Source organism: Bombus affinis, chromosome 4 (genome assembly GCF_024516045.1).
Source record: "Bombus affinis isolate iyBomAffi1 chromosome 4, iyBomAffi1.2, whole genome shotgun sequence".
NCBI classification, from domain to species: domain Eukaryota; kingdom Metazoa; phylum Arthropoda; class Insecta; order Hymenoptera; family Apidae; genus Bombus; species Bombus affinis.
The window spans coordinates 3,010,872-3,026,542 of NC_066347.1; the positions used below are offsets into that span (position 1 = coordinate 3,010,872).

The 15,671-nt window shown below is 34.6% G+C and overlaps 1 protein-coding gene across 1 annotated transcript; it reads left to right on the forward strand.

Moving 5' to 3' along the window:
* Positions 1 to 1,540: 1,540 nt before the first annotated feature.
* Positions 1,541 to 15,440, forward strand: LOC126915357 (arginine kinase-like). Its single transcript, XM_050719959.1, has 5 exons — positions 1,541 to 1,621; positions 3,378 to 3,943; positions 6,450 to 6,615; positions 14,582 to 14,883; positions 15,417 to 15,440. The coding sequence occupies exons 2-5, from the start codon at positions 3,440 to 3,442 to the stop codon at positions 15,438 to 15,440; spliced, it is 996 nt and encodes a 331-aa protein (XP_050575916.1). The 5' UTR covers positions 1,541 to 1,621; positions 3,378 to 3,439.
* The last annotated feature ends 231 nt before the right edge of the window (positions 15,441 to 15,671 follow it).

Here is a 15,671-nt window from a genome sequence, read left to right on the forward strand (position 1 = left end):
ATAGCATGCTCCAGCTGTGCAGCGAATAAACCACACGCAATATAGTTCTTTTTTTTTCATTTAAACTGCGAACACGTCTCATGTGTGCTCCTTAATTACGGTTGTTAACTAATTCCCTTAAAAATATGTTGAAGGCACGAAGATTATTGTTAATCGCGGCTTCTTTATAACTATGATATCTTTTGTTTCTTTCTCGAAACATGGTTATCGTACAGCATGTTCAATAGAAAGCGAAAGAAAAGAATATATTTTTGACATAATATCTATTTTGCATTACTAATTTTAAAAATTACAAAAGATTATAATTAATGAATTACAGTTAGAGACTCTACAAATAAATTTGTGCAAAAATTTTTTGGAAGAAATCATTTTCTTAGGAAAATTACATAAAAAGAACGATTTCGTTAAGTCATTTTTCGCACAGATTTATGTCTCAAAATACGGTATAACATAATAAGTCTCAACTTATTAATAGTTTTGAAAAAATCATTTTTTAATATAATTTTCGTAAAGTGATTTCTTCAAAAAAATTTTCGCACAGATTTATAGGTGTCAAGATACAGTATAACTTTTATTTTAATTATTTTTTTTATATCTTTTTTCGTTTACGATTTATAAGCACTTACATAAAAGTATCGGCTCGGATATGATGGTTGATTTCTCCATTAAAGTAAAAAACGGACATGAGAGAATTAGGGCTAATTTCTTAGGTAGGTCTAATGAACACTTGTAAAAAACTTCATGAAAATCGACGTGTATCAGTCACTGGGGTTCTCTCGTTGGTACTCTATCATCAAGAATTTCCTTAAAATCTTTTTAATTTTATAACGACGCGAAGCTCATATACGAATTACACTCATATATGCCATTATACATTGCATAGTCATTTGTTAACATACATACACATCCAGGATAAGTAGACGTTTTCTATAACATGAAATCATTTATATACACACATTTCTTACAGCATAACCAACTATACAATATATTTAAACAAATTTCTATACGCAGATTTTTTTCACCTGTCAAAATAACACTTTGCACTTCTAACGGTACCACGATGAAAGAATTAAAATACAACTTCGTTTAACGTAAAACCACGATCTAATGTAACATCTAAATCGCAAATTATAAGCGTCGACACAACGATTTACGGTCGCTGGAATGTTCGCACTTGCCGAAAGAACTTACATTTGACGAGGAGAAGGATGTTGGGGAGGGGTAAGAGGTATGCGGGCCAATGGTTTTTTGCGACGAGCGGGAAACGAGATTTCGCGGTCGCTCGGCGTCGAGATGGCAATGCCAGAAGCGTCGAGCGTCCGTCAAAATTCAGAATATTCACGTCGCCGCCGTGTAGGGCCCTTCTGGCGCATACCGCGAGCCTCGAGAGCGGCTCGCACAAAAAATATGTGTAATTAAAACTCGACGCTCCGGGGGATCCTCCGTGAACGCCGTGCGCTCGGGAAAAGGGAGAACATCGGGTATAACAGAAAGAGAGAAAACGATAGAGACGTCCAGACAAGCCGCCACTAGCGCGAAGGTTAGAGCACAGAATAATCAGCGGTTGAAGGATCGGTGACTGTAACGATTTCGAGTTGAGACTGGATACTCTCTGTCGGAAGTAAGTACTCACTAAGCGTTCAACGACGGTTAAGACCGAAATCGGACGTCTGGGATCCGATTTTTTCGGAGTTTCTCTGGTGTTTCGGTATTTCTAGTGAATTTTGAAACAGTTTATACAGCATCAATAGGAAAGAAAGGGGCGAGACAAATAGAAGACGATGAAAGTTTAGAATACACAGGGCGAGTCGATATGAAATACTATGTAAAATAATTCGTTACATAAACGATTTTCTCGAATAACGTCTTAGACGAGTTATGTTGAATTTGAAGGAATTTATCGGATGGGTGCAATGTTATTTTCTAGTATTTTAGATTTTCTGAGATATCAAGATGGTAAGGTAATATTCACTACAGAAAAGTATTAACGTATTTATACGGAAAAGCCATTAGTTTGGCAGATATTTTAACTTTAATTTGTCAAATTCAACGCATGAGGGACAAGGAAAAACGAGAGGCGGCATTCTTGTGTTCATGTTGCCTTTGTTTTTCATACGTTAAATTTGACAAATTGAAGTTAAACTATATGCCAAACTAATGGAAAGGACAGAAATAGGTTAAAACCTTCTTATAGAGAATGTCCAACTGGATCAACTAATATTAGAAAAAATATACGCTGTCGTTTTAAGGACTCAAGATCAGGCTGATATCTCAGAAAATATAAGATATAAAAGAATAACATTGCGTCCATCCGATGAGTCGCTTGAAATGTAACATAATTTATTTAAAACGTTTTTGGGTAAAACCAATAGGCAACAAGTTATTTTAGATAGTACATACTTCTTATTGACACATCCTGTATTTTCGTGGCTCGGATAGGTATGACGACATCTTGTTCGTGCGAGTGTTGATGTAATAATACTGCGACTTGGTATTCTTTGTCTATTTCCATGTCTACTTGCGTAGATGAGTGTCGATTAAAGTGAAAAAGAGATTGCGATCTATCTTTATTCATCTTTTGAAGAGTTTTTTTAAATTTGATGATACTGAATGATTGTAATGGAAGCGAAAAGCTTTCTTTGTAAAAAATAGAAGGAATTGATAGCTATTTCAGAAATTTACCGTACATTTTCATTAGATATTACGGATATTGTAGATTTTATAAATCCTCATTAGATTTTGGATATTTTCTAGATCCTATAGATCTTATAGAGAGATCTCGTAGAAATCTTGCAGATGTTTTCGCTCTCATTGATGAATCTTGTAAATATCTAGATTTAGTACACGCACGTAAATCTTTCAATGTTATCCGTAATGAATATTCAGATTGTAGGATATTCCAACTTTTTCCTGCTATGCATAATCTTTTACTGATTTTGGTGTGACTAAAAACGTAAACTCTCTCTCTATCCTCTTTATTTAAAAAAAACAGTCACATTATATATACCATGTATTAAAAAGGAATCAGATAATAAAACTCTTTTCTTTCTCGTTCAATATTCCACTCCTATTCTGTTTTTAAATATCCATTATCTTACTAATTACAATACAATTTCCTTGTTTTCCTTCTCTCGTATGAGCGTCAAAGAGTTGAATCATACGGAAATACTATTTGCTAACTTTCCTTATATAGAACATCTCCCCTCGCACCGGGTACAAAAATATCCCAAAAATTTCATCATCCGTTTCGCAAAGCCGTCGCCATTAAATTACCATGTTAGAACTTCCAACAACAATAAAACTCGAATTATACCTACAACTACGCTCCGACGCTATAATCCCAGCCCTTTATCCCTATTCCCTAAAACCATTTTCAGAACTAAATCCTTCGTCACTTTCCTTCTCCAACCGGGGCCAAGAGTAGCTACCCTAACGCAAGATGTGCGACAAACGGCTGTGTGCCTGTGAGAAGAAGACGATGCCGGGTTTCATGAACCCGAACGACAAGCGCGTGAAGGCCCTCGAACGAGCGTATGCGGAGTTCGCTCAAATCGATAGCAGGTCGTTATTGAAGAAACACTTAACGCAGCAGGTGTTTGATACGCTTAAGACACGCGTAACGAATACCGGCTCCACTTTGATGGACGTGATCCAATCGGGTTTAAAGAATCCAGACTCGGGCGTTGGTGTTTACGCGCCTGATCAGAACGCTTATGACGTGTTCGCTGCTTTGTTCGACTCAGTGATCGAGGAGTATCATATTAATTTCACATCGAGCGACGTCCATCCAGATTTGGATTGGGGAGAACCGGAGCAACTAGGAGATCTCGATCCCGAGGGACAATTCGTGATTTCGACGAGAATCCGTTGCGCCAGGTCGGTCAATGGGTATCCGTTGAATCCTACTATGACCAAATCCCACTACTTGGATTTGGAGGCAAAGGTACACCAAATCGAAAAGTTTGTTATAATTAGCAGACCGCGGATGTTTATTATATTTCATATTTTTATGAGCGTAATCAAACTTTAATTTAAATAGAGATTTAAGTAGAAATTATGAGGAGCTATAATGTTTAATAGTTATCAGTATAGGGAATATATTGAATAGAGATTCGTTTTACCTGTTACATGACAAGGTGATCAGCTAAATGAGATCATTTAAATATCTATCTTATTTGTGTTTTGTGAATGAGAAAATTTCTCAGGACAAAGTTAAGCTATTTCAGGAAAAAACTGTTTCTCGAGGTCATTTTTTCACGCAATCTCAATGTTATCGGTATATTTCTAAATGGAACTCTATATTTTTGTATCTACTAATTGACGCGTTTTAAAAAGTATTAAGGTACTTACGTCTGAGAAGTTTAAAAGATATGTTAACCTTGATTCTGTAACATTTAACGCGTGAAAAACAAGGAAAAACGCAAAGTAATACTCCAGTGTTTATGTTTTCCTTGTCTTCCGTACACTACATTTGATGAAATTAAAATCGGAATATGTTTTAAACCATGTATTTTCCGACATAAGTACTTTAATACTTTTGTGTAGAGAATAAAAAATCACATCTACTAGCGTAAAAAGATACATGGGGTTCTGTTTAAAAAAATACCGACGAAATCTAAAAAAGATAAACTCGAGAAAAATTTTTTCCATGTATCTCTTGAAATAGTTTAACTTTGTCCGGAGAACTTTTTTCATACAATCGTAAATAAGGCAGATATTTAGGTGGTCTCATTTAGCTGAGACACTTTGTATATTATAACAAATACTTTGGATATTTTATATAGTTTTTCGTGGTATGTATATTCTATACATTCTTGTTTGTAATTGTGAATGTTTCTGCAATTTTACATTTTCGTGAACATAAGAATAAAAATAGGATCTAAATAGACATCCGTTTCACCTATTAAATATCATAAAGCTGTACTTTGGATATTTTGTATAATTTTACACGGTATATTCTATGCATTCACGCATCGTAAAACTACCCATAAATCAAGCCTATTAAATTACTTACATTTTGTAATATGAACGGAGATTTGTAATATGAACTTGGTTTTTAATCGTGGAACAGTCGCTGAAAGGAAAATCATTAAGTCTTTGGATTTTCGTTTTGCATGGTAGCGGTAAAAAGGAATTTCGAGCTTTTTCAAAAGCATAAATTCATGGAACAGGAGATAAAGTGTAGACGACTAATACGCACAATGTTTTTAAGTTTTTGGAAATCGAAAGAGAGACCGGAGTTAAGACGTAACATATAGCTCATACGCGGGATTTAAAAAATGTAGAAAATCAACAAAGAATAGTACTGTTAGTAGCATTTTGTTCAAAAACTATATTAATATCGTACTCGAATTTATTACTAGAATGAAAATTGCACGAATATTGTGCATATTCATTGTGCCAAAGAGAATGAAGTAGAATTTCCAACGTTTCAAACAAAAAGTACGGGAAACGAAGGAATGTAGATTCCCATTCAGTTTTATGGGAGCTACACGGGAGACAAATAATATACTTCCTGATACAATGCAGATGAACAACCCGAAGTGTTCAAACGGACATTTCACATATTATTTCGCATGAAACGAGAAAGTGGGCAAATTGCATGATTAGTTTTAGTGTTTGTAATACGGACACCATTTTTTCATGGTAAATGATGTAAAGAGGAAAGCAGTTTAGATCGTGGTTTTATTAATTGGATATTAAGATCTTCTAGAATTTTTACATATGGGGGAATAAAACAGACAGAACATAAATTCTGTTTTTAATTTTTGGTACTGTAATTTTATTCCAGCGTTACATTCGTAACTTAATGTCGATAAAAAAGTAATGAAATTTGCAACACTTTTATTCGTTTTCGCGTAAAATTGAATTTCCCACTTGTACACCATAAACATCTATAAGCAAGACCCCTATTTAAACTCATTTCTCTTCCAATTCTGCTTACCAAATGGGAACAAAAAGGGAGCGAAGTAAACCCTTCAGCTAACACAGTGCACTTCGTTTAATTCGTCAACGCGTCAACGAAAAAATCTATCAAAAAGAAAAGAAAAAAGGAGAAAAAAGAAAAAGGGGAGAGGACTGGTGGGAAGAAAGAAGGAAAATAACCCGGAAGAAAGGGTAAAAACACAGAGAGATAGAGAAACGGAAGAACAAGGTTTATGTCTTTACGGTTGCACGGTTGGTTAACGCGCTAGAAAAGTTAAATCAAGCCGCACAATGTGCACGTAGCTAATTGATTTCTGCTGGTACGAAAAATCCCCTCGTTTCGTTAAAGCGTATAATTGCTTTTTATAATCGCGTTTTACCCGCTTTGTTGTCGACTAGAGACAACTTGACTATATAAATCGCCACGAAAAACTACTGCGATCAGCTTTTTCAATCTATTTACGCAGCGCATCTCTTCCGTTATACTTTCGTTTCTCTCAGTTCGTTCTTTCTTTCATCTTCAGGTACAGCAAGCCTTACGCTCGTTAGACGGCAACCTGAAAGGGATTTATTACAGTCTGGCCACGATGGACAAAGAGATGCAACAACAACTGATAGACGATCACTTTCTGTTCAAGGAGGGTGATCGATTTTTAGAGGCAGCCAACGCCAATAGGTTCTGGCCAAGCGGTGAGTAATGATCGTTCCCCTTTTATACCTCTGCGCTAACTTTCCTCAAACTTTAGCAGATCGATCGCCATAGCTTTTAAACCTGTCTGAAATTTATCTTCCGTCACTGCCTTCGTCGAATCTTGTTGTGGCAACTGCATCCTCGAAAAGCGATTCGACGATACTTCGGCTCCACAGGACGCAGATTAATGAGCCTGATGGAGTCGCAACTTTTAATTTTATTTAAGCGCGATCCGCGCCAGATGCGCTCTCCAGCGTGTCGGTAATTAGATCGTAAGCTGGAGCAAAGGTGCTTTGTGAGGATATTTGTTTGGGTTTATCAGGCTACTTTGTCTACTCCACGATACTCCTACAAAAGCTAATCAATTTTCAATCTAACACTTTTCTGATCATTCCTAAGTGACGTGGAAACCTTGGTAACCGGACAATTTTTCTATTCTTTTTCCATTTCGAGGAAGAACTTAAACGAAGGAGGCTTACGATGGATTACATTGTTTGATATTTCGTGCTTTCGACAGTGATCTCATTTATCGAAGATATAGAAGACATTTTAATCGAAAGATGCACAGTTACTTTGGAAAAATTTGTAAAATGTTTGAAAGAATATTCGAATAGCTTTTGGAAATGGAGATTCTTAAACTGCTGTACAGAATGTTTTTAACTCTTAGCAATGGTCAACATATCGCTCTCGTGTATTTGGTATGTCGTTTCGTGGTGTACCAAATAAATAGTAGGAGGCTCGATGTACTGCAATAAATAGTGCATAATATAAAAAGTGTTCTAAATAGTAGGGTATACTCGTAAAATATCATTTTCTCGAATAAAACTTTAATCGGACGATTTCTTTGAAATATAGAGGTATTTAATCAAAATAATTTCCACGCTATTTCAATTTTTCCATAACCATCATAAAATGTTAAATTTACGTTATCGACAATATTTGCAACACATTTCCCATGTTTATAATAAAGAAGGATATTGGATGGATATTTTGATGATTCGTGAAAAACAATAACGATAATAAAAATCTTGTTTGCATTCAATACGCGTGTATTATAGGAAATTTCTTTTTCAATGTGGGTAATAATGATGGTAATAATTGACAATAAGAGAAAATGTAATGGGCGATATTAAGCAATCAAACACCGGGGAAATGAGGTTTTATATGAACTAGGCTAATACAATGTAAGTTGTTTAATAGGAATTGAGGTGAGCGAATTCAGAATAACCTGAAATCGTTCGCGAAGCAATTCTCTTAATCCGTGCTTCCAGTCAGCTTTAAACTTGAAATTACTTCTAAGCATCCCCATTCTCCTTATACATTAACCTTCCATTCGTTGTTCTAAAAATTTTTCTCTACTTAAATCTAGGTAAGCGCAAACTAGACAATGTTCGAGGAAAATGAAAGTATATATGAAAATACGAATAAATAAATTTGACCAATTCGATGACTAATCAGGAATATATATTAAATTATGATCATCATTATGCACATTTTACCATTTATTATCCTTATGAAAATTCAATTTACCATTTGTTTTTGCTAAATGTATGAAGATAGTAAACACTAAAAGTTCATAGCGTTCAAGTAATTTAACAAATGAATGAACGATGTAAGTGCAAAAATTAAAAGAGAAATATATTTTTCATTTCTATTTGAATTTATATTTTTTAATTTTTTAACATTCACTTCGGCATAATAAGTAATTAATATCGTAATACTAATAATAAACTTAACATTAATATTGAATTACAGTATATAAATAATTTAATAATATATACTGTGTACTATGACATTAGCATCAATACCATTATAACAAAGTATTAGTATTCTTTGTACTGAATCAGACTAAAAAACGTTACAGAACAATTATTCCATTCTGAGATTATAATCGTATTCGAGGCAATAATCGGTTAATTGATTTTCCGTGAGAAAATTCCGATTCGTCTTGTTCGCCGGCTCGAGGATCATCGCAGTTCGAGTAAAACATTCAATTACAACGCCGCAAGTTCCTTCAGCTCGTTTGAAAACATTAATCCACGGTAAGCTGAATGCTCGAAATTGGGCGGTTCAAGTTTAAACGAAGATTAAACCGAAAGTTTCTGGGATTAGAGGGAACCCGTTGGTAGATGGGTTAGTGAAATGGCGGCTTGACAAGTGTCACGACCGGTCCAGCTGTTTGTTGATTTTCATCGCGATTCTCTCTTGCCCGTATAAAAACAGTTCAATGCTTCCAGTGGATTTTCAATCAATCATCCTGAGGACCGTAAAAACGGGCCGTTTCACGGGATAAATTGTAAAAGAGCGAAATCTGATTTAAAACGAAAATATCGTTAAACGGCGGGATTGTTATTTACTGGATTTGATATAAAAACGCGTTACGATAAAGATCGTTATTTATATTTTTCGGTATATTTGTAGTTAGTTCGGAAAAGTATTCGGCTTTGATTAAGTTACGTGGTCCGCAGGGGATGATAAAAGGCTCGAGTTATTCAGAATGGAGCGACAACTGTTGCCTCGAAATGCAGAAACGAAAGTTTTCTGAATATGTAATCCGTATACTTTTGACGTACTAATTTGTGGTACATTCACGATGGAAATTAGTATATTTTCGTAGAAGCCTCGACGTAGATTTTGCACCTGTTACTTTTCGATCTCTAATTTGTTGCTATTTCACAGAACAATGGTTTCCGAGCGGCCAAATTGGTCGAGAGTTTTCTCTCCGTTTTGATAGTGAGTATCTCGCTATGTTTTATATGTAGTGTTTCCTATATATAAAACGTAATATTGGCCATAAAATTTAGAAGCATCTAGTACTATTATATTACACACCGAATGAAGCAAAAAGATTTCAACTCCTAACAAACGTGAGTCCAAGTAACTGTTCGTTTCGAACCTACAAGATGTTTTTCACTTTGAGTCTCTAAGACAATACTTAAACGCAACGTTTTCCAGAAGGTAATCTCGTTTGTCCAACTTAAATCACTTGGACCTCTATATGCGAGGACATTACAAAATTATAGTATATAGAAATAAGAGAAATAAGCTGCTATCAAGAAATAAGTGAAATGCCAGTGATTTTTGAGCATGTGCATGTTTCTATGCGAAAACAATGTGGAAGTGTGTGTTGAAATGAACAGGGGTATATTCAAAATATGCGGCAGAGGTAATGTATCACTAACAAAAACATCTCGTAACTCCGAAATGAATGATTTTCCGACTCGTGTTCATGAAGACATTGTTTGCTTGTTTTAATGAATACTACATATCCCTAAAGCTTGTCCCTAACATTTTAGGAAACTCTATATATAGTAATCATGGCTTGTGGTTTTTCAATATTATTGTATTGATACATGGAATAATACTCATAACTATCATTGTACATATCACGAGTTGTAGCACCAGCGAGATTTACGAGTCCGGAGGCCTAATTATTAAGTTCACTGAATGGGAAATTGCTGAATTCGCCAACTCCGCAGTGTCCAAGATCTTGCACCTCTATCACGATGAACAATTTATTCTCCAGTAAAGTGAAATGCAGACGATTTATAATTGGTAGAATCAACAGCGCGACAACGAAAAACTAACGCTTTTCGAATATCTAATGTTAGAAGTTGTATCAACTCATCCACTTGAGACGAAAAATCTCATTTCGATTCAGAGTTTAATTAAAAATCTTAAAAGCTCAACGTTTCCTACGAACATTGTCTTTGTTGCCATTAGCAGATGTGATTTGAAATTCCAAGAGTTCCATGGAAATTCAAAACCAAGCTGAATCGGTACGAAGTGTACAGCTTTCTGTGCACTTCCACCCTAATTCTTCACAGAGTTAAAGATTATCGTCGGTCTGAATCGAAATACAAACCGATGGCATTGGCATTCTTGTGAGTCCCCGTAGCTTACCAGAGAACCGACGAAGGTTCCGTGATTAAATGAACTTGCATTAGCGATTTTCATCATGATGGCCTTGGGAAATCTCTTTGCTGCCGAGATTAAACGGCTCAAAAGGGTTAAGGTATATTAAAGAGACCAGACCATGTACAAGAGAGAATCAGCCGCCATTCGAAGGGAGTTTTTAAAGCTAACCAAAGAGGTTTCCTCCTCTTATCGTGAATACCTCACCAATGTAACTTATTGCATTTTAGCACGGTCTTTGTCAACACAATTACTGATTATATTATCATAAACCGCCAACGCGAGGACGTATTGTAGTAAAAAGTCTTTAGCTTTGTCCTTCAGTATTTAACACTGAGGTGTTTTCTGCAATACGATGGAGTCTCTAAGTGTGTTTATTCCGAATAAACGCTAAATCTTGAGAAGAAATAATTTTAGGTGGCAAATCTTCGAATGGTTACAAAAACACCACTTGACTCAGTAGGAACTTGGTTTCTTAAGATTTGTAAGAATTGTAAATACGATTTCTTAAGAAATATTGAATCTAATTCTAAAGTTGCAATATCTCGTTATTTCGAGAAATATTGATTATGTGATTCAAAATAATTGATACTCCAGCTTCTTTGAATAATTTTTTGTTGTTGCCCTCCCCCCCGCCCAAGTCTTCACTGATAATTTAAACTGGTCATCATCAATCTTTTTGGAAAGAAGAGAAGTATTATAAATAGATAAATACACATATTAAATATATTTTTTTCGAATAATACAATAAGGACATACATATACGAGGATTTCGTAGTCGCATGAAGATCCGAGGACCACCGCAGGCTAAAAATCTCTGCTCTATACGATTTCATTTTATTATCGTGCTCGTATAAAGAAGTTTCTTCGGAGATGTAGCCGAATAATTTTTTAATAAAGCAGGTTTTGTTATTTCGTATTCAGTATCTTAAAGGTATCTTAAAATTTTGTTCTTCTTGTTTCTTTCAAATAATCTCACATATATATACATATTCTTAATATTTAAGGTAACATTATAAATATATTTCAGCATTTATAAATATATTTCAGCATCTTCAATAAATATATGAACCAGGTGAAACTATAGACGAGTAACACCCTAAAAAAAAATATTGCGAGGGAATTTTCCACAACACTGTATATTCTTTGAATGAAGAAAACTCTTCTTATTGTCGATAGATAATTATATCATTTTATTTTATATTTAATTCGTTATCACATGGTTTATTTTCCAAATAACACGATTGTTCGTTTGATGCGCGTGCAAAATTATCATCACAGAGGCTGCGCTGTGTTCAGATGTTCCAAACGAATATAACCGAACATTTCATTTCCGTCTTTCGATTGTCCTCGTCCAGATAATTGTCGCTTTTGTTCCTTTGAACCGCACTAGATAACAGATTGCCTTTGTGACTGACCACCGTTGCTTGTTATTTACGAACGCTCGTTGCCGTTCGATCAAATTATTTTTCTCCCTTTCAGCTCACGTTTCTCGAGGAATCGTATTACGATCGCGTCCATTTTGTTTCCATACATTGATATTACTACGTACCAAGAATATTTTTAGTCCAAGTTTAATGTGAAACTAATAAATAGACGCCTTGAATTGATATAGAAATATACACATATTTTGAATGATTTGCTCTATAATCTGAATCGTAAGATACGAAAGCGTATACAGGATGATTCATTATGAACTTTTGATGTGATTGTCTTCCGAGTTACGTTCATTATACATGTACTCGTCATTCGCAGAAATATTTCCTCTATAATTCAAATTGTAAGATAAGGAAGCATGCATGGGGGGTTCTATTATAATCTTACGACGTGTTTGTCTTTCGAATTATGGTCGTTATATATTCGGTATTAGAAGAACTGTTTCAAGCAAAATTTGATTTTTGCACGGACAATATTGTCTAAGCAATGTCTTTGAGATTTTAAGGTTATGATCATTTCTAAATGAAACGAAATTACTTGAAATAAAATTAATCATTTTCTTGTTTAAATGAAATCACAATTTATTTTTAGAACTACATGTACTTTATAGTAATTCATTGCACGAAAAATCGAAAGCAAGAGACAAGAATATTCGATAGTAACAGATATATTACACAGGTGTATTACATAATATACAGTATATATAGATTTTTCTACTAAGATTTAACTTTGCGGAGGGGCTCGTCGAGAAATTGCAGGTGTAAATATTACTAAGTTTGTCACTTGTATTACTTTCCTTTACAGTCTTTCGATCGTAGCTGAATCACTTTTTGAAGTTGATAATATTTCTGTATCTGTTATATCGCATCATTGTCTTAAGGTTGCGACAGGTTAAACGGCTAAGAAAAGAAGCCGACCTTCTCGAAGTACGAACGATTTGTCGCTCATGAAAGCAAAGGTCAGTTCTATTTTTATAAAATTCGATACTCTACTATCGATACCAACGACAACATACATCAATTAATTTATACGAAAAATGTCATAAGTTAAATTTGGATAGGAATACAACTTCCAACTTTCTTCTTAGGGATGCTTACATTGTTACGTTATAAGCAACTCAAAATGTCGTTTCAATCCCTGTCAATATCACGTGAACCGTGATTTTATACGCGTTATGTTATTTAGAAAGGGAGCTAATAATATTGCAGTTTGACATTATTATAGTCTACGCGATGGGTATTGACTCAATCATAGACGCTAGTAGAACAAAAAAAGAAAACTATTTTTCCATAATTATCGAAATCAAACATAATCCAGAAAATTAAATATCCTACGTATTTATTTATTTTTTAAATATTTATCAATTAATTGTACGACTTCCGTGTATTCTTAAAAGTATTTCTGAAAGTATTTCTGAAAATATGCTGGATAGGGAAAAATATATTTTGGAAGCCAAATGGCTAGCGCAGTCGTTTATAAAACTATTCGAGGAATATCCTTACTTATTCGTATCTACATTCTTTTTGCTCTTTTCATGTATATCTGTCTTCCATGATACCTACTCAAAGGGTAAATCCAGTGCCAATTTAAAGATAATCGAATGTGGTTTGGTTACGACATACCATGCTGCGTTTCCATTTGTCTTAGGCAACGCCGGATTGAATTATTAATATTCCATTCTGGTTGCGACGCACATACGGCCCTGTTTACAAAGAACAACGTAAGGAAACCGAGAAATTGCGCGGCGAAAAGGAAATTTTCTTCCGTATCGAATGTTTAGCTCGGTTTTTACGTTCCAGTGTTTCAGTCGGATGAATAGAAATTCGATATGAAACACTGTCAACTGGTATAGTCTACTATATTATAAAATTTATCGCGCGAGGTGTACATATAAAGTAATACATAAATAACCATTAGCCATAAACAAAATTCACATAAAACTACATTTCTTCAAATTTTCACTATTATTGCAACATATCATAATTTTAATTTAAAGAGTTGGAACCCCTTCTTTACGTTTTATTGTGCAGTAATCATTCTCAAAATTTTTAATCACACACGAAGCTCATACAGGAGAAAAAAATTTCCTTTTTCGACGCTGTTATCGCAGTATATCGTAATTTTAATTTACAAAGTTGGAACACTGTTTTTACGTTTCAGTGGGCGGTAATAATTCCTAAAATTTTTAGTCATACACAAAACTCACATAAAATCACTTTGTCCAAATTTTACGGCATCGTTATTGCAGCATATTGTAATTTCAATTTATGGACTTGGAACTTCTCTTTTTTTTTTTACATTTCACTGGACGGTAACGATTCTTAAAATTTTTAATCGTACACGGAACTCAAATGAAACCACCTTCTTTCAAATTTTACGACGCTGTTATCGCGGCATATTGTAATTTTAATTCACAGCGAAAGGATTAATATTAAAGAAGATATCATCACGAAATTCTAAATCCTACGATATATATCGAATCTCAGAAAGAAAGATCCACGATTTGCTAACTAAAGCGGCTGAGTCTCTTTTCTGAAACTTTAAACTTTAAACGAAGAGGAAACAAAACCCTACCTTTCTTTTCTCGTTACCCGCTCGCTATCCTATTTCCAGGAAGAGGAATATTTTTTAACGAGGCAAAAACTTTTCTCGTCTGGTGCAACGAGGAGGATCACATGCGTCTGATATCGATGGAAAAGGGTGGCAATCTGTCGTCCGTGTACTCGAGGCTTGTTAAAGCGGTTACCGAAGTCGGGAAGGAAATACGATTCTCGCGGCACCGTCGGTTCGGCTTCCTCACATTTTGCCCGACCAACCTGGGGACAACCATCAGGGCCTCTGTTCATATCCGCCTTCCCAAATTGAGCGAGAATTATGCGAGATTCGAAGAAATCGCGAACATGTACCATCTTCAGGTGAGAAATAATATCGATCCTACTCTGTTTTTTTTCTTTTTCTACCTTTCTTATTGGATCGTTAAAGAAACTAGTCTACTTTACATATAAATGACAGGATTTGAATAATCTTCTTTATTCCAAACAGAATTTGAATAGTCTTCTTTTTCTATTGCAAAGTTCTTCTTTATTTTTATTTCATTCTTCAATAAGAAAATTGTGAACTTCTGAAGGAACGTTGTAATGGAAGTTAGTGGTATATTTATTTCGTCAAGAAGGGATAAAAAGAATCCTTTGATTTTCCATGTTGAAAATGTAGTTTTAATTATTATTATTATTAATGGGAGTCGGATATTTCTAAGGATTTCGCCATATTTCACATAAAGAACATGACAAACGTGATAAATCTCTACAATTATATTTATTGAAAAGAAAGGACTGCATTACGTACGTAAATGAATAGGATCATGCGACGTTTATTTTCTTTCACGTAAATGTTTTATGTAGAAATGCGCACATTTTTCATTACAAAAATATGTAATCATTTTTTCCAGTATGTAAGTAGTGTGATCGAATAATCTCAGCGGTGTATCATAGAAATGCAAATTGAACGTGCGATACAATGACTCCTGAAACTATTATGATAGCGCAATAACGAGGCATATAAACAAATAATTTTGAGAAAATATTAGTTTAATCAGTTCAAATGAATTTAACGATAAAGATAATGCGTTTAAAAAATCGATTTCAAATCGATCGGTCACGCGGCCGTTACGAGTTGCAAAATCGTAAATGGGTAAACAGAGAAA

Excerpts from the sequence above, each read along its gene's own strand:
- LOC126915357 (XM_050719959.1), top strand. The coding sequence starts at position 3,440 with ATGTGCGACAAACGGCTGTGTGCCTGTGAGAAGAAGACGATGCCGGGT. Across the intron at positions 3,944-6,449 it reads ACTTGGATTTGGAGGCAAAG|GTACAGCAAGCCTTACGCTC; the intron begins GTACACCAAATC and ends TTTCATCTTCAG. Across the intron at positions 6,616-14,581 it reads CAATAGGTTCTGGCCAAGCG|GAAGAGGAATATTTTTTAAC; the intron begins GTGAGTAATGAT and ends TCCTATTTCCAG.